At 42.0% G+C, this 25560-nt stretch overlaps 1 protein-coding gene across 5 annotated transcripts in view; it reads left to right on the top strand.

Annotated features, from left to right (window-relative positions):
* Positions 1–21249, top strand: part of TBC1D16 (TBC1 domain family member 16) — a 65761-nt gene extending 44512 nt beyond the window's left edge. For 4 of the 5 annotated variants that reach the window (XM_060764325.2, XM_067463847.1, XM_060764328.2 and 1 more), the window contains exons 4-12: positions 7907–8104; positions 9962–10109; positions 11338–11505; positions 12494–12642; positions 14689–14823; positions 15995–16181; positions 16282–16461; positions 19235–19381; positions 20421–21249. In XM_060764325.2, the coding sequence (XP_060620308.2) occupies positions 7907–8104; positions 9962–10109; positions 11338–11505; positions 12494–12642; positions 14689–14823; positions 15995–16181; positions 16282–16461; positions 19235–19381; positions 20421–20666 (1558 nt within the window). In that variant the 3' untranslated portion in view covers positions 20667–21249. The remainder of the gene's footprint in view (positions 1–7906; positions 8105–9961; positions 10110–11337; positions 11506–12493; positions 12643–14688; positions 14824–15994; positions 16182–16281; positions 16462–19234; positions 19382–20420) is intronic. The other variant, XM_060764329.2, reaches the window with a different exon arrangement.
* The last annotated feature ends 4311 nt before the right edge of the window (positions 21250–25560 follow it).

The following is a 25560-nucleotide window of genomic DNA, read 5'->3' as shown; positions in this document are numbered from 1 at the left end:
TCCTTGCACGGCGAATGCCAGACAACATTGTATTTTTATTTATAGGACCTTGAGTTAGGTTCATTCTGTTTAATCTGATGTTAGAAGGCATGATAGTGCTTCAGTGGCGCATAATATACAAAGGGGTAAAGAATCTGCATAGACACAGACAGTGGCTCCAATCATATGTGGATTAGGGTATCATGGTAATTCTGCATACAGACCTATGGTAGGATAAACCTGTATAACCACCTCAGATTTTCCCCTTCAGCCTCTGAGGAACTCTATAGCTGGCATGGGCAAACTTCGACCCTCCAGGTGTTTTGGACTTCAACTCCCAGAAATCCCAGCCTGTTTACCAGCTGTTAGGAATTGTGGGAGTTGAAGTCCAAAACACCTGGAGGGCTGAAGTTTGCCCACTCCTTCTCTACAGCCATCCCATGCCTTGTGGGAAGCAGCAAGATTGGAGAAGAGTCTGGCTGTGTCCTCATAGCCAGACACAAAATGTCTGTATCAGCAATGAAATTTACCATGGTCCTCCAGAGATCTCTGCTGCTGTAATCATTTCACATCTTGCTGCAGGGACATAGCCAGGCGCTTCTTTGACCCATCTGGGGCTTCAGAGAGAGTACTGTAAGCTGGGGAGGGGTTGTATGAATGTGGAACGATTAAGGAAATACTAACCTCTGCAACATTCAAAAATTGACATAACCGGGTGTAAGGGAAACATATACCTGTATATGGTATTAACAGGATGTGGACAAATGTGTGTCAGTAACTCACTGCCCTTCCCTGCCTCATTCAACTCCCACTAATAAAAGCACTGTGGATGTTGTGGTTTTTCTCTACACAGTATCTCTTTATAAGAAGGCTTTCCTTAACTATATCTTCTGCTGGTTTTCTTTTTGTTCTTTGCCTTTGGGTCCTTGATGTTCAGGAACAACTTAGAAAAGGGCAGGTTGACCCCAAAATATGCTATTTGTTTTTCCAGCCTAAATAGGCGTAATGTGTGAGAATTTTGTATGCTTTTTAGAATGAGTTACCTGCCGCAGGAGCATCCTGACCTGTGTCCTGAAATGCTATTAATAAACGAAAAATATGTTCACAGCTAGAGGGAGAGTGACAGAAGAATTCCCACCAAGACATCTGGTTGGGCGTAAATAATATATAGCACTCTGTAGTTAGTTTTTACACTGTGTTTGTGATTGTACTATTTTTCTGTTTGGGTGTAGTCAAATTAGCAAGCCGTTTTTATGTGATGGAAACACTATGCTTGATGTTAAGGGTTGCTAGAACTGTTAGGAAACCATCCTTTGAAGACACTCCAAAGGCCAACAAGTACCTCCAGAGAAAATGTCAAACACTGAGGGTTGCTTTCATCTATATAGGTCAAATGCCAGCTTCATTTCTTCTGTAGAGAAAACACTACACAGAGAAGTAAAAAAATAGGCAAGGGCAAAGTATTCCCAATATACAGTGATCCTGTGCTGCCTATGAAGTTATCTCCTTCATATAATGCACATTGGAAATACTAGAAGAAGAAATAAATATTTTAATTTTTCTATTATTTGTTTACATTCACAAGAAACATTACAAATATCTTTGTTTGTGTTATTGGGGGCAAACAGCACAAAAATGACAGCACCAAATGCTTTTTATAAGTCACCCTGTATTTTTTTTAATATAACCATCAGTTGTTTTACCACCAGGAAGTAAAATGTTTCCATGGACTAGGACCCCATCTACAATGTAGAATGCAGTTCAATGCACTAAAATTGCATTATAGGAGTCTACATTGGCCATATAATCTGCATTTTTAGGCCAGGACAGGCTATATAGAAGGAACAAAGAAATTCTTGGTTTTAACTCCTATTTATTATTATTATTATTAAACTTTATTTGTACCCCGCTAGCATCTCCTGAAGGACTCGATGCGGCTTACAAAGGCCAAGGCCTCAATACACAACATAACAATACACCTAAAGCAAATTAAAATAATTAAAGCAATATTAAAACAACAAAACAACAATACACCAAAACACAATAAAACTGGGCCGGGCCAGAGTAAAGGGTACAGGATTAAAAGTGCTGATGTGACAGGTGATATGTAAGGCTCATAGGGCAAGTGCAGTGTGCGGCAATCTTAATTCTAATAAAGTGCTTCTGGGACTTGGTATTGGAGATTTCCTATTCGGGGAAGGCGCATCGGAACAGCCAGGTCTTCAAGTTCTTTCTGATGACTGCCAATGTAGGGGCCTGTCTAAGATCTTTGGGGAGGGTGTTCCAGAGTCGGGGGGCCACCACGGAAATGGCCCTGTCTCGTGTCCCCACCAAACGCACTTGCGATGCAGGCGGGATCATGAGCAGGGCCTCTCCAGATGAATGAAGTGAACGCATGGGTTCGTAGACGGAGATGCGGTCACGCAGGTAGACTGGTCCCAAACCGTTCAGGGCTTTGTAGGTAAGCACCTGCACCTTAAATTGGGCTCGGAAGATAAACGGCAGCCAGTGGAGCTCCTTGAACAGGAGGGTTGACCTCTCTCTGTAAGGAGCCCCAGTTAACATCCTGGCCACTGCTCGTTGGACCAGTTGGAATTTCCGAGCCATTTTCAAGGGCAGCCCCACATAGAGCGCATTACAGTAATCCAACCTAGAGGTGACCAAGGCACGGACCGTGGCTGCCTTTTAACGGTTTTTCTGGACTTACTGAAGTAGACCCTACAGTGTTTTCTCATTCTCTTACCTTCATCCGTTGACTATTCTGACCATAGTCTACTAAAAATATGCCTAATAAAATGTAAGGTTTAATTTTGTCTACTTGGGCCAAATTCCTTCTCATATTTTTTTGCCTCTAGGAGTCTAAATAATATGTTTTCTGGACCGCAGGAAAACACAAGGCTCTCCAGATTATCCTAGATTGGTCCTCCTATCAGTGTAGATGGTGATTGTGGGAGTTTCAGTCCAGCAACATTCTAGACAACTAATCATTTTCCACCTCCATTAAAGGACATGTTGTGAGCAGAAGTTTAATTAAACCTACTCATGATGTTTGCAGCCAAAGGGAATACACTTTTCCATGTTTTGTCGGCAGTCCTGTTTTAAGAACTATTTTAAGAATATAAGGAGCTTTTGATATTCACTGGTTTTGTTCCAGGACCCACCCTCCCTCATGCATACCAGAATCCATGGATGCTCAAACCCCTTATATATGCAATAAAAGGTAAAAGTAAAGGTTTCCCCTTGGCATTAAGTCCAGTCATGTCTGACTCTGGGGGGTGGTGCTCATCTCCATTTGTAAGCCGAAGAGCGGCATTGTCCATAGACGCCTCCAAGGTCATGTGGCCAGCATGACTGCAAGGAGCACTGTTACCTTCCCACTGGAGTGGTTCCTATTTATCCTCACATTTGCATGTTTTTGAACTGCTGGGTTGGCAGAAGTTGGAGCTATCAGCAAGTTCAGCAGCTCAGCGGTTTAACCCACTGTGCCATGGGGGGCTCCATATATATGCAATAGCATAATAAAATGGTGTTCCATATATAAAATGTCTTGTCTTTTTATTTATTAGAATATTGCGATCCATGGATTCGGGCATAAATTGGTTTCTGTTTAGTATTTTCTGTTCAAATATAACACCAAGTGCAGCAGACAGTAAGGCCTGTATCTCAATAAATTCTTTGAGAGCAACTCAATATTTGTAAGAATCCAAGTAATTCAATGGGTTTAGAGTAGGTCCATTGAATTAATGGGATTTGTGCAAATATTGAGATGCTATCCAATAAGTGATTTATTAGGTCTGCTCATGTTGGAATTACCATGGAATGTAGATTTTCCCAATTTTGCTCATTCTTCACTGTTTGGTCCACTTTGATGAGATGAAAGAGGAGGTGATCAAGTGCTGTAATGGCTTCTTTCCCACAAACATTGCTACAGAACAGTTCTGTTCATCTGGTGCTCATCCATAGTGTCTGGGTGAGCATATCTTCTACTACTGTATTGAGATTGGGCTGAGTGCAGATGAATTACAAGGTTGAATAAATGCGGGTTACTAGGTTTTTACATGGATAGCTTCAAAATGTCCATGTAATTATTTTAACACGAGTCTGGAATGATGCAGACAAAATATTTGCAATCTTGTATGGGAGCAGGATGTCAGTATACTTCCTCTTCTCTCTGGCTAGAATTTATCTGTCTGCATTCCTCATGAATATGCATAGGTGACATGGATGATAACCACTGAACCGGTTAGTTATGTTTCAGTCTTAAACAGATTATTTACTTGGAAGCATAGCAGCTGGTAAACCCTAGTTCAAAGAGTAAATAGTTGTCCTTATAGGTATTATCATCAGTGTTTTAGTTTAGCAGTTCTCTACAGAGAAAAGGTGTCTCTCACATCCAGGTGTCCCCTTGGCAACATCCTTGCAGATGGCCAATTTTCTCACATCAGAACCAACTTGTAGTTTCTCAAGTTGCTCCTGACACGGAAAAAAAAATCCATGGTATATGCCTCGACAGGGGATTTCGAACATATCTCCCAGAGATGTGGGTGTCATATTATAGAGGAGAAGCTGCTTTGTATGTGAGCAAAAATTGCTACAGGGAAGAAGGATATAGAAGAAGTTTGGTGTTTGTGGGTTGCGGGCAGAGAAGCAGGTGCTCTATGGACCGAAGAGCCAAAAAGGCAGTGAAAGAACTGAAAGCCAGCATGCAATAGGTCTGCTTGTTTAAAGGAATACCATGAATTTGAATTCCAAGATATGCTGGGAGGTTGATTATTAGATGTATGGGGAAGAAAGGTGCATGCAGTGTTGTGTGTGTGTGTGTGTGTGTGTCAATTTCAAATTCCATTGCTGAGCTTGGTCCTCTCTTGGGGTCTCTCTTAGAAGCGTAGCCCTCTCCCCGTATGTCTAGGGAATGTGAATTGGAAGGCAGTGACCCAAACCCATTGGTGAATGCTAAAAATAAGGCAGCTCCAATAAGCTTGGTGTTGCCTTACTTTCAGAGGCAGGGCTGTCAGGAGAGGAAAGCGTACTGATGTGGCGGGGAAGGGGGGGGGGCTGTTTTGCACAGGCATGCTGAGTGTGTGATTTTTTCAGTGTTCAGTGCCCACATTGTTCAATAAGCGGATTAGAAAACACTGCATAAAGTGGCTTTTCAGGGGGCTGCTTTCATACCTGCTCCTTGCCTTGTTTTGCAAACCCACGATTTCACAGTGGAGACCATTCAGGCTGTTCAAGTCGATTGGCCTTTTCAAGATCCTAGAGGTCACAGTTTCAGATTCACTTATTTCCCAGAGCACTGCTGTTTTTCTTAGGGTGGAAGTGGAATTTTGCAGAGGCGAGAATAAATTAGTTTCTCAAATCTAATCTCTGGACTCCATGGGAGGAGGAGCTGGGGGGGGGGGGTCGGGTTGTGTGTGTGGGGGGACAAGGGCAAACAGCAGATCTCCTGAGTTACTTAACATGCTGAAAAACATGGTGTCTGCCTTGTTCTTTGTCATATTTTTGTCTCAATGGCTGCTGCTTTTCCTCTTCAGTAATGAAAGTCTCTGTGTGGTACCACCTTCTAAATTTCTGTATGTAGAGTATTAGAAATGTGTCGAAATATGGCATAATAAGTAAGGGGTTTTTATTCTATTAATGATGATTTCTCTAAATATCTAGGATGTTTTCAGGTTTACATAGAGTTAAATCAGAGCTAGGTTGAAAAGTAGGATGGGTTTAGGGATTTCAGGGGGATGGAGGTGGTAGGATATACATATTATATAGGCTGTTGGTTTTGTTTTGGTTTTTGAAGAAATCTTACCAATGCAAGCCCACAATGATCAGAACAACTATCATTTTTTTCCTCTGTGATTATAACGACTCAAAGTATCTTCTCTTCCTAGATGCAGTCTGTGAAGGCTGATCTAAGTTTTCTAGCAGCTCAGCCATTTTCTACCACATCTGTGACAATGGAACAATAGAAAAACCATACTTAGAGCAAGAGAGGCTTTATATACTCGTACGTGAACAAACAAATGCACTGTGTGTGTGTTGTTTCTCTGCCTCAACCTTTCCCCCACACACATAAATACATTTTAGCTGTTTCAATTCATTATTCTGAATCTCGTGTATGACAGAAAACGTGGCTAAGAAATGCAAGTATATGCAACAAAGAGTATTGCTCAGTTTTGCTTTGCAGACCATTTGTATAAAAGGGCATTTTTCTGGGAAGGGAGAGACTCTCATCCCATGGTTCAGTGTTAGAGCACATACTTTACATGCGGACAGTTTCACAGTTTCCTGAGCATCTCTTCATGACAAAGGATGCCGGGAAGCAGCACAGGTACAAACCTCTCCCTGATATTTTGAAACATTTCTGCTAACTGGAGTTGCAGTCCTGACCTAAGCAGACCAATGGGTCCACTTGCCCATTATGCATTAGTTTCTGACACTCATGTGCTATTTGCTTTGGCCACTAGTCATGGGCCTGAAATTTGTCCCATTCGTTTATTCATGTTTTCGTTTCGTACCGTCCATTTGGATGGCACAAAACGGAAAGGCTCTCCTGAAACAAAAATGCAATCGATATGAAAGTCAGGCGGGGACTCAGCACATAAGCCGGGAAGCCTGTACCCTTAGCCCAAAGTGCCTGGACCTATGGGTGCAAGCTTTGGGCCTACGTACCCAGACCCAGTAGAGCCTGCAGCTGAACAACTTGGCTGCAGACCCTGCCAGGCATTGGGCCTATGGGTGAAGTTGTCTCCCCCCCCCAACCCCCCCCCCAACCCCCCCCCCCCCCAATGTACATCAAAACGAAACAAAAAATATCTGACCTCTCAATTTCGGGAAGTTCAGATGAAAACGGATCGGGGCCACCACCGAAAGCCAAACATAAAACGGATCAAGGTAAGTCCCCAATGCACAAATCTAATGGCCACCACATGTAAAGTTGACACAGGCTGTAATTTCTATTGTTCTGAGTGAATTGCAATGTTATTCTTTGTGCTCAGGGAAAAAAAACCTCCATAAAAGTGGCTGTCTGTTTCCATTTTTACAAATGAGGAGTTGTTGTCAAGGCTACTGGGAGAATCTGTGGCAGAAGTGGGACATGGATGTGATTTTCCCCATGTTTCCTCCCAACTCAGGGGCTATGCTGCTGTTTATTTTGTCTCCAGCTTTACAAATGCACTTGGAAAATTGCCCATTTTAAATCTTGCCCTCTCAGCATTGTTGCATCTCCCTTTCCGTGAGTTGTCTTGATCCAGAACACAGACATCGACTTGAGGGAGTTTTTCCTAACCACTGTGGGCAGCTGAGTTATTTGGGGTTGACAGGATGCAAGGGAGATGAGATGAACAGTTTGCTTGTGGGATCAGATTCACTGACCTGGAAGTGCTGTGTTAGTTTGGCTGCTTCTTCTTTGCACCTATACAGCTAAGAGAAAGGCACACCTCCTGACTAGTGAAACATAATGACATTAATGAATCATCTATTTATTTATTTTTATTTACACTCATATTTTTGCAGCATCTGTATAGGGATAAAGTTCGGCTGAGGTGATATTGTTGACAAGGCCATCAACAGAGCTTAATGGGGTTCAACATGTTTCTCAAAGCAAATCCAATCCTTGAGCTATAATGTAATACAACATAATACTACTAATAATAATATGATATTATAATTATATATTTTATATTGCATGTAATTTTACTAATAATATTACAATATAATTGTATAGTACAATATAGTAATATATAATACTGATATTGTACCATAATATAACATATTGTGTGTATATATATCTCTCTGTATCTTGTAAGCTGTTCTGAGTCCCCTTCAGGGTGAGAAGGGTGGCATATAAATGTCGTAAATAAATAAATGAGCGAATATACCACTGACTCTTGGAGTCGGGAGTTTTCAATGTCATTCTTTCTTCCTGGTGCAGAGATTCCTGCGAAAGCCACATGACCCATTCAACCAGCTCTAGTTCAAGCCTTGATCCCAACTCTCAGTACCAGGAGAATAATGGGCCACTGCAGAGCTCCAGGTGGGATGAGCAGCAGAAAGTGTTTGCCTTGGAACAGATCTGTGGGGTCTTCAGAGTAGACTTGGGTCAGATGAGATCTCTTCGCCTCTTTTTCAGGTAAAAAGGATGTGTTTTGAGATATTCTAACATGGTTATCTTTGCCTTGTTCCCTGGGAGCACTTCACTATAGTATCAGATTGAATCTCTATCCTTAAATATTCTGTCTGGGAGATTCTAATGCTGTCAAATACTCTTTATTTTGGTTCATGTGGTTTGTTTTTTTCGCTTGTTTCTTTCAAGCAACTTTTAGTCCAAATATATCTTTTTTTGTCTTCTGAACCAGTCACTGAAGATTTGCAAGTTTTCATCTGTGGGAGAATTTTCCCAAGCTATTTTTTAAAAGGTACCTTGGAAGTAGGTCAGATTCTGTATATCCGTACAGAAATGGCTCTTCTCATTGAAGCCTGGAATTTGCAACCTGCATCAAATTTGACTTCTTGAGGCTGGAATGACACATGATCTTAGCCAATGTGTGTGTGTGCTAAAGTAGTAGTAGTAGTAGTAGTAGTAGTAGTAGTAGTAATAATAATCTTTATTTAATACCCCGCCACCATCTCCCCAATGGGGACTCGGGGCAGCTTACATGAGGCCAAGCCCAACAGCATATTACAATAAAGTAAAACCAAAACACAGTAACAACACAGTAAAATACAAACAACATGTGAGTACAAAGACGATAAAGCAAAATCATGCACAGTAAAATAAAACAACATACCATAACAATGAGTGGGCCGCATGTGCAAGATAAAAACTAAAATACTAAAAATATTAAAATCAGGATGAGATAGGGATAGTACATAATCCCAGCCTGAGAACTGACTTAGTTCTTCCCCCCTCTGCACCCACCCAGTGTCTATTTTCCATGGTCTCAAAGGAAGAAAAGTATATGCAATGAAAGTATTGTGAAGCTAAATACAGTTTTCTTTTAAGTTATACAAGCCAGCATGAAATCTCAGTCTTTCAATCTGACTGATGGTTACACCACTGTTTCTCTTCATTCCCCTAAAAATCACATCCTGGGAAAGCACAGTGGGTTGAACAGTGAACTTTTTTTCCAGCCCGAACTGTTCAAGCAGCCCCCCTAAACTGTACAAATGAGCCTAAAGCTCTTGAAAGCATGAACCCAAAGGAAGACCATCTCCTGAGGGGATGGTGGCAGCTGCAGTCTTTTGAACTGGAGAATCAAACACACCTGTAACTTGAACAAAAACTCTGATGCTAAGAGTATCAAATGACCACTGTAGGTCATTTGATACTCTTAGCATTAAAAATGAAAAGAGTTGCCAGAATTAATGGGGAACATCAAGAATACTATTGAATAAAACTATTGGATGGGTCAATTGGTATAGTCACTCTAGACTGATGGTTCCCAACGTTTGGTCCTCCAGGTGTTTTGCACTTCAGCTCCCACCATTCCTAACCGCTCCAGCTGGTAAGATGGCTGAGATTTCTGGGACTTGAAGTCCAAACCAACTGGGGCATCAAAGGTTGGAAACTACTGGCCTTGACTTTCTTTAATAATTTCTGTGCATTGTCAGAGCTAGAGATCTGCATTTGAAAGGCACAGTATTAATGTTCAGGCCAGAGTGCATCTATCTAGTACAGCTTTGTCCAGATGGGTGCTCTTCAAGATCTCCTCTGGGTGATACGATTCTTGCCAGATGGCTCCTCCAGGTTTGTACAGTGTCTGGCTAATGTTTCTTTTTCAAGCATTGTTGCTTGCCAAGGCTTATTTCAATCACATTTCCCATTCACATTTATTTGGTGGGAGAGCCAGAAATGTTATGAGCACCGTGTGGACACAGTTCACAGAAGTTGCTTGTGTCCCCTCCATTGAAAAATGGCTCATTTCCTGCTGAGCTTTCTGGTTAGTAAATTCTGCTTTCCCCTCTTTTTCCATCCATTTTAATTCAGTGATGAGGCATGCACCAGTGGTCAACTAGTCGTTGCTAGTAGAGAGAGTCAGTATAAGATTTTCCACTTTCACCATGGTGGCCTGGATAAACTTTCTGAAGTGTTTCAGCAATGGAAATACTGCACAGAGACTCACCTCAAGGACCAGGTAAGCTGTAAAGTTCAAAGATGAGCAGCAACTCTTTCCCATACTCCCCTTCCCATACACACACACACACACACGCACACATATAGTGGGGGAAAGATAGGGAATTTGATGTGGAGTTGAAATGGAGAATGACATTGCCAGTAGTGTCTCTTTCTGACATGTCTGGATAATTACAAGGGCTTGCATACACTAGTGCACTGATGGAATTTCCTTGGTGAGTTTCTTAGTCTGAAAAATGGGGTTCATTAGCACTACTTTGCTTCCTTTCTTAGCTGAATGGGAACAGAGACATCCAAATGTTAATTTCATCTAAGATCAGTAAATTTACATAGAGTTACCTTTGGCATGAATACCTGGCAGGAAGACTTCTCCCCAGGTCCCCTTGTATGTTCACGTTTCTTTCTGACAAGGTGGGTGAACAGAAAAAGTGATGAGCGTAAAAAAGGCGAGATTTGAACTCCAGTCCAGAAAACCTGAATGTTTTAGCTAGCACAGACTGCCTCTGTGACAAGTTTTCCGCTTTTGGTTCATTGTAAGGCTCCTAGCAGTTCTGTTCAAATGATGTTTTGACAAGGCCTGTTGCCACATCTCACTTTGCTCTGAACAAAAGCCTTGCAAAAAAAGCATAATTATATATGGCTTAAAGATACTGGAGCTGATTGTTAGAAACTGTGCTTTCTGAATTCGGTTAGTACTCCCACCCCTTGTGCATTTTCCTCCTGCAGAGCTCCACTCATTATAGTGCTAGGGGGTCTTCATCCCTGTGAGGCAGCCTTTTGATTTTTAAATTAAATGTCAGCTGCAGTTTTCACCCTGGAATGGCAAGCGTCCTCTCGCCGAGCCTGGCACTGCTGCTTCTCCCTTGCCTAACAGCGATCCTTTTGTATGTGGCCAATCAGATGTAATTTATTGCATGCATTCCTCAGCAGACTCGAGATACTGCTGCAAGCTGTGTTGACTCTGATCTTGGACAGGAAAGGGTGGGAAAGGAAGGGAACATAATGAAGCAGTTTTTATGTCACTGTGATCCTTAATTACTCCAATTATATTCGCTGGCTTGGGTCTGAAGCCCTCCCAAACTTTCTAAGGCATAACAGGTTTCCCAAGGCAAGCTTGTCGGTTCCTCTATAGTGGCCTAGATAAGACTTCTAAGAAAAGGAATCGGAGAAAGGCTCCTGTGACTGCTGCACTTTCCTCCTCTTCCTCCTCTTTTTCTTCTTGTCTTTAGCAGCTCACTGATGTGAAGACCTGCATGCAGTTCTCAATCCGCCGGCCCAAATTGCCCTCCTCTGAGACACATCCGGAGGAGAATGCTTACAAGCGCCTTGATGTGTCTGCGTGGCTCCATCATCTCAATGAGGCAGGACAGGTAGAGGAAGAGTACAAGCTGAGGAAGGTGAGTGGAAAGGCAAGAACTGTATGTTGCTTTGGTTTTGTTTAAGAAGAAACATAAAGTCTTCATTTTGCATTTGGTGTCGCTGCTGTGTGTTTTGCCCTTTATGCTGTTCCCAAGGCTAGATGTTGAAGTTAGTACACCAGGAGTGGGCTTGGGAGATCCTGGTTTCAGATAACTTTGCAACTCACTGGGTGAACTTGGAGGATAAAAATGTGAGGAGGCATAAGTGTAGCCCCGAAGGAGTGATAATTTTATGCCTTGAGAGCATTGACTCTAGGATTATGGCAAGATGAGAGTTCTGCTGCTGCTGACTGGCTTTACTTGCACAACCTGGGGGAAACTATTGTGTAAGAAGGCATTAGATACCTCCTTGCACAGCATTCCAATTAGTACAAATGCAAGTGTAACACCCCCACCCCAGTTATGTCAGCACAAATCATCAAGACGATTCCAGTCCTAATAGAAGCTAATTATTTAATTAAAAAAACTTTAGCCTGCTAGTGAAACTGAAAATAATATGGTATCTCCCTTGATTGTATTGTTTTTGCTTTTGCATTGTTTTATGTTGCCCTTTGGGAAATGGATGTTTCCAGAAATGCTTGCATAGTATGGCAAGCCAAGAAAAAGCAGTTGAAGCTGTCTGGTTTAAATAATTAAGGGACGAGGGATGCATGTGAAGCACTGGGTTTAAGTGTGAAGTTTCCAAGATCAGGGATTAAGCTGTGACGTGAGAATGATGTGTTAATTGTATAGGCCCTCCAGGGGAGTTATTGACATTGAAATGAGTTTGATTTATGTTTCTCCTGGGAAAAGGAGGGGCATGGCATTCCCTCCAAAACATGTACGGGCCTTGGGTTCCTCAATCAAGGCATCATTTGTCAGGGGAATGGGGATAAAAAGAAGTTCAGTTCCAGAAATGCTGGCACTTCTTTTTCTTGGTGGCAACTTCTAATTCTTTCTCTCTTACTCCCCTTCACTCCCACCCCAGGCTATTTTCTTTGGTGGGATCGATGTTTCCATCCGTGGTGAGGTCTGGCCCTTTTTGTTGCACTACTACAGTTATCAATCCACTTCAGAGGAGAGGGAGGCACTCCGAGTACAGAAGAGAGAGGAATACTTTGCCATCCAGCAAAAAAGGTGATGGGGGAGTGCTGCCTGATAACTCCTGCTCCGGTCTTTTTAGATCTGCCCATATAATATTGTCAAGGGGTCTTTTAAAATCCCCATTTTAAGAAATAAATACTAAATTGAAATCAAGACTTGGTCACCACTCTATTTATCCTTTCCTCCTCCAAAAAGCATTTCCTATCCAAGAATGTACCTAGCAGATGAAAAAGTAACCAAGGTTGTGGGGGAAAGATCATTATTTCTTTGGAGTGGGCAGAACAGCATGCCCTTGATAGCAGGAGTATGCAATTACATCCTTCCAAGCATTATTGGACTGCAGGCCCATCATTTCTCACTGTTAGATGTGCCTTCTAGAGATTATAACTATGGGAGTCTCGCCACATCTGGAGGGCCATACTTTTACTTTCTCTGTTTTACTGTTATAAGGGCAGCAGCCATGATCAAACATTTGTGATTCCATTATTATTCAGATAATAATAGTAACAATACTTTATTTATAGCCCACCCTCTTTTCCTGAAGGGGTTGAGATGCAATGAAGAAGAGGGAAGCTTGTATAGGGGCATCTTTCTTAATTCCTATTTGTAGCTGCTTTTTCTAATGAAGGTGTGAGGTTGGTAGCTTCTCCGCAAGGCTGTTTCTGATGTATCAATGAACAATAGCCTATTAAAGGTCTGCATTAATGTATATGTAGACCTTTCAAATTGGGAAAACAACTACTTGAAAATTGATCAAATATTATTTGGCTATTTGGGAATGGGAGAGTGAGTTTGACATGTCTTTATGCAGTAGTTTAGTTCAGAATGTTATGTTGTCAATTGCTATAGGTCACCTTAAATTTATTGCCAGCGTATGAATCAGAGACTTCCAAGAACCTCAGTAAAAGTCAGAGTCTTAACTTTCTTCATTGAATCAATCTATATGTAACCTGATCTTCTTTTATTTTCACCTTCCACTATGCCAAACATTTACAACTTTTCCAGGGAATAATGTTATTTCATTATATGGTCACAGTACTGAATAGGCAGACCAAAATGTGTGTTTCTTTGTTATAGAAAAGTGTTTTTATTATTTCAGGGTAGAGACTGGAAGTGCTATGAAAACTAGCAAATATGATGTAGTATTAAAATAGACCACGTGGATCATTACTTAGAATAGTTCCCTCGAGTGTCTGAAAAGTGATGTATACCAGTCTTCTTCAATGTGGTGCCCTCCATATATGTTGGATTACAACTCCCATAACTCTTGTAACAGGATGGTTTGCTGGCTTAGAGCATTGTGAGAGTTGTAGTCAAACACATCTGGAGGATACCAGCTGGGGAAAACTGATTTATACACAATTCAGACCTAACCAGAATGCCTCCTGTTGGTGCACTACATTCACTGGTTTTTTTTTTCCTGGGTCATGCAATAAGGGTGAGGGAAGGTGGACACATTTGCCAGCTTTGAGAAGCTGAGAGTTTCTTTGGTGCCTTATTCCTTCATAGCAGCTGCACTCATGGCCTTTGTCTTGTTGCTTGCACCAGCTACTTCAGCATAGTTAATACTAGCAGAATGCACTAGTACAGTGGTTCTCAACCTGAGGGTCCCCAGATGTTTTGGCCTTCAACTCCCAGAAATCCTAACAGCTGGTAAACTGGCTGGGATTTCTGGGAGTAGTAGGCCAAAACACCTGGGAACCCACAGATTGAGAACCACTGCACTAGTATGACCTGGGCTAATTTGTGTAGCAAAACTCTGACTCAATTTGCCTGACTCCATATGCTTGTTGGGATGATCAAGGGTTTGCTTCACCAAAGTTTGGATTCAAACTATTATATGGCATGGCTCAATGATAAGATCTTGGATCAGCCGTCCTCATGAACACAAGAATCCCTGAAAAACACACTGGAGTCAAGATTGAGATAGAGGGAAAGCATATTCTCCTTCATTTTCACCTATACATTCAGACCACAATTCTCTGATGACTCCCTGGCAGCATTTGTGAGAGCACCCCCCCCCCCCAAGCTTTCCCCAGCTGGTGGGGAAACATATTCACATTGTTATGTGTTACTCAGACTCTCCATGACCCCGGAAGAGCAGAAGGTGTTCTGGCGAAACGTGCAGTTCACCGTCGACAAAGATGTGGTGAGGACCGACCGCAGTAACCAATTCTTCCGAGGGGAGAACAACCCCAATGTGGAAACAATGAGGTGAGTAATTTACTCCATTCGATCCATCCGTGCTTGAGTTTTTCGGCAGCCATCAAGGCTCCATGCTTACAGCGGAACCCTGAAAAAAGTGCATAGGCCTTCAACAGGAAGAAAGGCAGACAGGCATAATTCTTTTGGAGAGCATTGTCAAATGCTTTTCCATGTATTATTTATTTATGGTTTGTCCTTATGAAATCACTATTAAGCAAGTTGCTATCATGGCCTTCCATGCTGTAGATGGAGAGACCGAAGTTGAAGGACAATGGTTAGTGTAGGACTGACATAGATATTTCATAGCAGGAACTTTTCACACCCTTTTGCTGCTTTTGCAGAAATCTGCTTCCAAATATTAGGGAGCCTCACTAGTAAAGAGTAGAGACATCACATTGACAATGAAGATCTGCGTAGTTAAAGCAATGGTATTCCCCGTAGCAACCTATGGATGTGAGAGCTGAACTATAAGGAAGACTGAACAAAGGAAGATAGACACTTTTGAGCTGTGGTGCTGGAGGAAAATTCTGAGAGTGCCTTGGACTGCAAGAAGATCCAACCAGTCCATACTCCAGGAAATAAAGCCTGACTGCTCACTGGAGGGAAGGATATTAGAGGCAAAGATGAAGTATTTAGCCATATAATGAGACGACAGGAAAGCTTGGAGAAGACAATGATGCTGGGGAAAATGGAAGGAAAAAGGAAGAGGGGCCAACCAAGGGCAAGATGGGTGGATGGTATCCTTGAAGTGACTGGTTTGACCTTGAAGGAGCTGGGGATGGCCACAGCTGACAGGGAGTTCTGGCGTGGGCTGGTCCCTGAGGTCACGAAGAGTCAGAGGCAACCGAACGAATAAAGAACAACACATGTCTCCCGCATTCTCAAAGTCCTCTCATGTGCCTGATTTAACTTTGTAAAGGAAAAAAGCTGGTCAGTTAGCAGCTCTACAGAAAAATTTCTGCTTTGGGGTATATGGCCCTATTTAGTTAGTCTCGGCTGAAGTAATGACACACTCCAAATAAATCAATTCATGGGTCTCTTTTCAAGCCAAGTAATTGTATGTAGTAGAGATAGAATGAATTTACTGCAGTTGCATTGAATAGGGTTTTCCTTTGTATTGTGATTGTCTTTCCTTCCACACCCTCACCTTGAGGTCTCTTTTCTGCTCCCCACTCCTTAGGCGAATCTTGCTGAACTATGCAGTCTACAACCCCACCATTGGCTATTCCCAGGGCATGTCTGACCTCGTGGCCCCCATACTTGCTGAGGTCCTGGATGAGTCAGATACCTTCTGGTGTTTTGTGGGCTTGATGCAGAACACGATCTTTATCAGCTCCCCCCGGGATGAGGATATGGAGAAGCAACTGGTGAGGATTTGAGCTTGTCCTCCTCCTTGCATTTCCCTTCCTCCTTTACTCCCCAATGAAAACGGCTATGGCAGGGCTGGGCTCTGATTCTTCTTTGCAGATGTACCTCCGGGAACTGCTGCGGCTGATGCACGTGCGCTTCTACCACCACCTGGTCTCCCTCGGGGAAGACGGCCTTCAAATGCTCTTCTGTCACCGCTGGATCCTTCTCTGCTTTAAGAGAGAGTTCCCAGATGCTGAGGCGCTGCGTATATGGGAGGCCTGCTGGGCTCACTACCAGGTAAGGCTTTGAGAAGAGAAATGTACCCCATCCACAGACGCCCACGCATGTATGTGTGTGTATCAGGGGTGTACTCCTGAATTCCTCTCTTGGGGTTGCTGAATGGAAATGTTGCCAATTACAGCCACCAGTTCTCTGCTTTTTCTTCTCTCCCCCTGCCCCCAGCTCTGGCCTTAATGAGATGAACATGTGTGTCTGTGTGTATGTGTCCCTCCCCAGTTTGGCAATCTGCTGGCCTTCTCTCCCACTGCTCTTTGCCTCTGACATTACAGAAACAGATGCAAATGTTGCCCCGAGGCTTCATTACTGAACTCCTGAGCTGCCTGCTCCTGCTGCTGGTGGTCACCACTGACACAGGCAGGCTGATTCTATTTGGCTTCCTTGTGTGAGGTTATCCCTCCCTCCCCAAGATGGAGCAATGGGGAAAAAGAGGGGGTGACGTATCTTTGATCCATTCTGGCTCTGGAGAGGAGGCTCCTACCATCAAACTCTTAGCCATGTGTTGCTTGCTTACATTTCTCTCTGTGAAATAAAGAGAAGTCGCTTCTCTGGTGGTGATTTGTAGCTGGGAAGCACATGAGGGAATGCCTAAAGGGAGCTTTGTTCATATTAATGGGATGTTGCAGCATGACAAGTCTTTTCCTCCTGACATGAATTCCTGGCCAGTAGCCAGGTGGTCTAGAGTGTCTCCTTTGCTTGTAAAACTTGGAATTGAGAAGAACACAGGATGTTAAACAAGGTTTTTTTGTGTGTGTCAGGAGCGACTTGAGAAACTGTAAGTCGCTTCTGGTGTGAGAGGGTTAACTGTCTATAAGGACATTGGCCGGGGGTGCCCAAATGTTTTACCATCCTGTGGGAGGCTTCTCTCATGTCCCTGCATGAGAAGCTGGAGCTGACAGATGGGAGCTCACCCCACTCCCCAGATTTGAACCACCTGCCTTTTGGTCAGCAGTCCTGCCAGCACAAAGGTTTTGACCCTTTGCTCCACCCATTGCTCCATGTTAAACAAGTAAAAGAACTTAATTCTATAACCAGAGATAATCATGAACCATTTTGATAAATTATGTTGATATGTTTACTAAGCACATGATCTGTTTGTTGGAGAATTTGAAAAACTGTGATAGAAATGAAATACTTTCAAAAAAGAAATAAGCATTGATCATTATAAGATTAAAAAGCATTTTGCAAATTTGTCATGATGTAAACATTGGAATATATCTGGGAGTTTGACATGGAACTGAGCACCAGGATTCACACCTGTCTTGACTTCCATTTTTCTCGGCCCAGGGCCCTACCCAATGGAGATTCATGCTGCCTTTAGAAATCTTGTCTAGGCAAATGTTGACTTTAAGTAGCCACAAGGGGAATTTACTAAAATAGTTGTAAGGGTAGGTTTTATTAGATATAAGATTCACAATGAGCAGTGAAGTCATAAGTGGTGGGTTCACGGGTGAGAGGAAGGAGAGAAAAGATTTGTTAGAATGTTACAACGTTCCTGTTTTGCTAATTAATGTAATTTTTGTTTTTGCTTGTCACTTGTATACAATTTAAAATTTAAAACTTGAACACACACACACACAAAAGAAATCTTACCTAGGAATCCCGTCCTATGTGAAATCTCATTGAAGTCACTCCAGTGTTGTAAAATGTTTACGTAAATCTTATTCTGTGTAGTTGTGGACACATCTGGCTTTGACTGGTTTTCCATACACCAGGGGGCAGCAGAGGAGGCTGCCACAAATTAATTATCTGTAGTTAAAACCACTTCAGTTTCTGCTTGAATTTTAGACAGCACTGCAGGAAACCAAAGGTATAGGATAATTCTATACAGGTTAGCATTTTATACCAATGAGTGGCCAGATGAATAGCTCAGGAAGGTCTGAAATTACTGCAAGATGAGCATACATGTTGCTCACTGTTGATTCCCAAAGGCTTTGGTCCTATGAGACTCAGTCTTCTATTTTCCATCATTCACTGTAAGGGACAATTGCTTATCATGTATTCTCCAGATTGTTGTGACTTGCAGGGCAACCCTGTGCATGCTTGCTCAACTCAGTGAGAGTTATGCTGGGAAAGCATATCAGGTTGTCTTGTTTTTTTTGTTTAGTAGTTATAAGCTAATCCAGGTATGACATTAGTCTTCCCATAGGACAATATAAGACTGAAAAGATCCACCGCTATACAACTCCTAAAGGGCTTCCAAATGCTTACCCTGTCTAGCTGGCAATACTAGATGCAGTCCAGCCCTTGAGGACTATCTAAAGCAGGCATGGGCAAGCTTAAGCCCTCCAGGTGTTTTGGACTTCAATTCCCATGATTCTTTACAGCCTACTGGCTGTTAGGAATTGTGGGGGTTGAAGTCCAAAACACCTGGAGGGTTGAAGCTTGCCCATGCCTGGTCTAAAGTGTCAACGAGATGTCTAGGATTTGGAAGGGGGGGGCTACACGGGCATTTGAACTTGGATATAACGACTATATATTGACTATACCATACTATAACTATATAATAAAATGACTATATAACTACTATACCATACTACACCCCATTGAAGTATTGTTATCTTGTCTAACCTTTTCAGTATGGCTGAAAGAGAATGAGAGAGTGAATCATTTCTTCCTCTGACCTTGCAAAATCATTTAGGATTATATATAATTCCTTCTATCATGTCCCTGCTCAGTAGCTCTTTGGTAAGCTGTAAGCCCCTTAAAGATGGTGTTAGCCAGCTTTCCTGATCCTGTTCCTCCCCAATTTTTTTTGTTTCTGCTGCTACAGACAGACTATTTCCATCTCTTCATTTGTGTGGCGATTGTGGTGATCTATGGCGATGATGTCATTGAACAGCAGCTGGCTACAGACCAAATGTTGCTGCACTTTGGTAACCTGGCTATGCACATGAATGGGGAGCTCATACTCAGGAAGGTAAATAGAATCCCAGTGTTTTTCCAAAAGTGGAAAAGAAATCTGTGCAGTTTTATCTTCATCAAAGAGGTTCATATTGATATTTACAGAATATGTAGATGTTCCGTAATCTGAGACCAGAAATTTTGGGGGGCTTGTGAAATGCTTTGGGAACTTGTCTGCGGTGTCATCAGTTGAGAGTCCCTCCCCCAGCACCAACTGCTGCTCTGGGACCAGAGTGAAGAGAGGGGCCAGGAAGACAGTTCCACCCTGTCTTCTGCACTGTGCTTATAATATAATATAATATAATATAATATAATATAATATAATATAATATTGATAATATTATAATGTAATGCAATATAATACTACTACTAATACGATATTATAATTATATATTTATATTACATGTAATATTACTAATAATATTACAGTATAATGGTATAGTACAATATAGTAATATATATTAATATTGTGTTTTGTAATAATATAATATATTGTGGGTTGTTGTAGGTTTTTTTCAGGCTATATGGCCATGTTCTAGAGGCATTCTCTCCTGATGTTTTGCCTACATCTATGGCAAGCAAGTGAGGTCACAACCTCTGAGTATGCTTGCCATAGATGCAGGCGAAACATCAGGAGAGAATGCCTCTAGAACATGGCCATATAGCCCAAAAAAACCTACAACAACCCCGTGATTCCAGCCATGAAAGCCTTCAACAATACATAATATATTGTATATGCATATTACTTGTAAGCTGCTCTGAGTCCCCTTCGGGGTGAGAAAAGTGGTGTATAAATGTCATAAATAAATAAATGAATGAATGTATTGTCGAATGAATGAATGAATGACAGCTTGCAGAATCCTCCAGTCAGTGTTGCCTGTGGCAATGCAGGCTCAGCAGTTCTAAGAACTAAAGTCAAAAAAGTAACTTTTTAAAGCTCTACCTAAGACAAAGCATTGTTTGGACATTCTCACCTATTTCTTTCCAATGCCTGCTTTTTCTGATGCCTGTCTTCTCCCTATGTGCCTTAATATTTAGCCCTGTCTTACTTTCAGGCCAGAAGCTTGCTCTATCAGTTCCGCCTGCTGCCCCGGATCCCCTGCAGCCTGCATGATCTGTGTAAACTGTGTGGCACAGGCATGTGGGACAGTGGCTACATCCCTGCTGTGGAGTGTACTGGTAACCACCCAGACTCTGATAGCTGCCCTTATGGGGGTATGGTGGAGGAACCTTCCCTCAAGTCAGGGAACGAAAGCAGGAGGGGACTGAAAACTCGAGACGTCTTCACTTTTCGGAAATGAGCATCAAGTGTCATGGGCCTGGGATGGCTACAGAAGAAATGGATATCAGGGATATGTCCCAGTTGAAGAGAAGATGGAGATGCTACTCATCAGCTTCAAAAATCAATGGATAAATGGGAGGAAATACAGATGATGCACAGTGGAAGAGTGCCCTCCTCCCCATGCTCAGAGCTGGATCTTGGCTTGAAGGGCAACATGTCACGGAATGGGTTGATCTGGCTTTTACAATGGAGCTGTAGTTTTTACAGTCCAGAACTTTTGAAGGGAGTGCAAAAATCTGAGCCCAATGACTTTAAGCTGCAAATGAAAAAGGATCTTCAGCCCCGTTCCCTGCTGCCCCAGTCAGAGGGGGACACAGGACACTTGGGAACGTGACTGCACAACCAGCAACATCAACAATGGGCAATGGGGTCGGGTTACCATTGTCCCAATTCCCCGCTCATACACCTGTGCACACACACACATTGCTTTAACCAAAACACACAGCTCCTGGCTTCTGTACAAAGCCACTATGATCACTTGGAATATAGTCTGCCAAAAATATATAAGAGAAATAAGAATAATAAAATTGCAGTTTTTTGAATCTCAAAAGGGATTTATTTCAGTGTGTGTGTCTGTCCAAAGCATGATCATTACTTTTTAAAATGCCATTATTTTGTATGACCTTTCTGTCTATACAAAATTTGTGTTGCATGGGATAAAATAATAATAATCAGACTTTGCAGGTCAGGAGAATCAAGGGTTGTAACATTCACTGTGAGCATAATAAATTATGTGAAGTTGCTCGTCATGCTGTTGGAGTGGGGGACCGCATAGATAGAGCTTTCTGCTCAATACCACCACTACTTGTGGTAGCACTTTTGAGCTGCTTCTTATCCTTCATAGGGTAGTTAAGGCGGGTACACTCATACTAAAGTTTTAGGTTGGGATTTAGAGCTGGGCCTTACCAAGGTTTCAAAGGTTGAGGCTTCATCTTCCACTACCACTGTTGCAAACGATTCCCTTTTCCATCTCTGCTCTTTTTATCCACACACTTCCTCTTTTCCAGTGTTAGTAGTTGCTAACCCCTGTCTTACTGCCTTGAAAAGTTGCCAAGAATGAATACTCAAAGCATTCACCTGGGCTCTGGTATCATACTTTGAATTTACCTGTATAGTAAAGAGGTGGAAATGAATTCAGCTTCCTCTGGACCCCTGGTAGCATTCATCTGCCCCCAAACACAATGAAAATGCAGGACAGCGTGGCTCCCTCTTTCACCATATCAGCACTTGTAGGAAACATCTGGCTTTCTAGCTGCAGAGGGAGGAGGCCAGCTAAGTTTCAAGAAAGTCTGTTACTTAACTTTTAAACCAACTGATTTTTTTCAAGGAACTGGAAGAAATAAATTGCCCCTCCCTCGCTGCCAATTTTGAGGTTAGACTGCTTTGAGATGTAATGCTTTCACTGAGTTTGCATCTAAAGTTATCTGTTGGGGACTGCTCCAGTGTGGCAGCAGAGCAGCAAGAAGAACAGTGTCTGTATTTGCAGGCTGTTCATCTCCTAGCACAGACCGTCATCACAGATGTCATGCCAAAACATATGTTAACTGCAGCTCTGCACTGGAGGGATGGAGGCTACCAAGGGTTTGACAACCCCACCCTGCTCTTCTAGTCCTAGACATGTGGCACGTGGCAAAATCAAGTGTCATCTTGAGCTCCTGAGGAACTTGATCCATATTTTGTTTGCTTGCCTTCTTGAAGGAAATCTGCCATAACATTCAGAAGCAGGGTTCACATAATGGTTAGATAATAAAAGAGGAAAGAGGAATGCTCAGTTCATTTCCCTTTCTTGACTTGTTTCATATTGTATAACATGGAAAATTACCTTCCTTTAAAGATCCTAAGTATATGGATTAAGTTATTAACTCATTTTCTGAAGTGACAATACATACTGGTGTGTCTTGTAATAAACACCAGCTATGGCCACACAATAAAAGAGTGGGATGCTAAACAGATAAGAGCTCCTTCATAGAGAAGGACTCCTACCAAGTTCCATTCTTTCAATCAAGCCATTTGCTCCCCAGAGACTTCCAGTGATGCAATACAAGCTTGCCCCTATGCAATTTTGGTGAGAGCTCTACATTTTATACTCTTGTCATGCTCATATGTACTAATCTTCCTAATCTGATGTTGTGATATGTTACACTATAATTCCCATCGTTCCAAACCAGCATGGTGAAATACCTAGAGATAACGGGAGTTTGTATCATTTCAGGTCCTCACACAAAAGAGCTAAGAGCCAAATCAGTTTCTGGTCCAAAGATTTATAACTTGGAATGCACAAGAGAGAAAGGTTGACAGACCTCTTCTGTCTCTATATTGCTACCAAATGTAAGACAAGAGACTCCCGAGGTCCAAAAAAATCCCCATATATTTATAAATCCACAATTCGTAAGACTAGAATGGAATACTGACTGATAAAGTAGGCAAAGTCACAGATCAAATTGAGGAATAGGATGGTGACTAGAACAAGCAGACAGACAGAGATGTAAAATATAGAATAGATCGTCGAAGGCTTTCATGGCCGGAATCCATGGGTTGTTGTAGGTTTTTCCGGGCTATATGGCCATGTTCTGGAGGCAATTTTTCTCCTGGCGTTTCGCCTGCATCTATGGCAAGCATCCTCCTCATTACCTCTGAGGATGCTTGCCATAGATGCAGGCGAAACGTCAGGAGAAAAAATTCCTCCAGAACATGGCCATATAGCCCGGAAAAACCTACAACAACCCATAGAACAGATCACTTTAGATAGATCGCTTCCTCGTACACATTGAGGAGCTGTAAAAATGTTTCTAGGAACATAGAGAGCTGCTGAGAGACAACAGTGGAGAAAGTAAATAATACATTGCAGCTAGCATTGTGAATTAGTATTCCTTCTCTGACCAGAAGTAGGTAGAAACTGAAAAAAGAAGAGATTTGCCTAACTTGCTTCTTATTTAGTGTGAACTCTTAAAATATAATAGTAAGGGTGCAATTTCTGAAAGAGCGGAAGAGTGTCAAATAAAGAAACCGCAATGTGTATCAAGACCAGTGTGAAGTTAAGCATGCACCAAACCTGTAGTTTTTCCTGAACCAGAACGTGGATCATGATCTTACAGTCAAAAGCAGAACTGGAAAAACAACAATGGGTTATTCATTCAGAAAGTTCAAACTACAAAACTACAAAACGCTTGACATTGGCAGAGCTTGAAAAATCCCTTTTGTAAGTACAGCTCCCACAATCTCCTGGCCAATAAATAATTCTGGCCTATAAGTAGTCCGAGTAGTATCTTTTCTACATTCAGTTCACTAATTGAACTAATATCAAAACAAAGGAAATTAAAAACCACCATCTGGGAGGAATTACGCATAGGGATTTTGACATAGTTTCTATACTTTACCTTCTTCAGGAGTTGGGTTTGGAAAGTGCTTTGCACAGATAGACCTGGAATCCTGGTTCCCTTGTTTAAGATGGATCTCTCTTAATATTTTCCTGGTTTTGTCGCTCAGAGTTTTATAATCTGACATTAATAAATCAGAGTGACAGTTCTGTAGACAGTAAAATCCAGCATTTCTTCTCCAAAATTAATTTGGATGCTATTTCACCTAATATGTGTCTCTGTACAATGAAACAGTACAAATAAAATAAGAATTTATTTCTTAATTGCTCAGAATTATTACTTTTTCATACTATCTTCATATAAGCGTTCAGGAATAGCTTTTCACAATTTGTTTATGGTTAATCACCATTACAAATAATGTGCTTTATGTTTGAATTTTCTGACAAGTACTGAGACAGAAGAAGAAGAGGAGGAGGAGGAGGAGGAGGAGGAGGAGGCGGCGGAGGCGGAGGCGGAGGCGGAGGAGCTTTATTTTTCTACCCTGCTTCCATCTCCCCGAAGGAACTCAGGGAGGCTTACATGGGGCCAGGCATGTAGCCGGGGGGTGGGGGGTGGGGTGCCTTTGGGGGCTTCAGCCTCCCCAAAATTCTCATGGTGGTCTGCGAAAAGGCCTTACTGGTACATTATTTAAACTGTTATGTTTATTCATATCATGATCTGATCACCATGCTAAATATATCCCATATGCATGCGGGTATTGGGGTAACGATACAAAAGGTTTGCTAGGGTAGACCCTCTTTCACTCAGACTCAGCCCCCCCACCCCCCTCGAATCAAAATCCTGGCTATGGGCCTGCATGGGACCAAGCCCAAAGCAAAATACAATTAAAAGCAAGCAAAAACAAATTAAAAACAGCACAAAACAGCATAAAACAGTGTAACAATACTAACAAGCATCAAAAGTAACAGCAAACTAGTTTTGGAGGGGGTGAGGAAGGACCACTATGCAAGCTGGTTGAAAGATATGGTGGATAGCAACATATAATAGAGACTGAACCATTTGTTGGTCCAAGCAGCAGAAGAATATCAGTTGCAGCTGAATTTTCATTGGAACTGAACCACAAATTAAATAGTCTGATTTCCTGTAAGAATTCCACAAGTTGGTTCATTGTGCAATGCTATATTGGGAGATAAATATGCTGTACTGAGAGAGTGTAGTGAACAGCTGATGTGGGTGTGTGCGCATTTAAGTAGCCTGTTGAATTACGGTGACCCTATGCATTTCATAGGGGTTTTTAGTCTAGTATACTGAAACTGCAGGGCAGATACAGAGATAATTATATATACTCAAGTATAAGCCAACCCAAATATAAGTCGAGGCACCTAATGTTATCACAAAAAAACTGGGAAAACGTATTACCTCGAGTATAACCCGAGGGTGGGAAATGCAGCAGCTACTGGTAAATTTCAAAATAAAAACAGATACCAATAAAATTACATTAATTGAGGAATCAGTAGGTTAAATATTTTTGAATAT

This window comes from Anolis sagrei, chromosome 2 (assembly GCF_037176765.1).
Source record: "Anolis sagrei isolate rAnoSag1 chromosome 2, rAnoSag1.mat, whole genome shotgun sequence".
NCBI classification, from domain to species: Eukaryota; Metazoa; Chordata; class Lepidosauria; order Squamata; family Dactyloidae; genus Anolis; species Anolis sagrei.
Note: the sequence above shows the minus strand (reverse complement) of the source record. Positions and strands in the feature narration are given on the sequence as shown.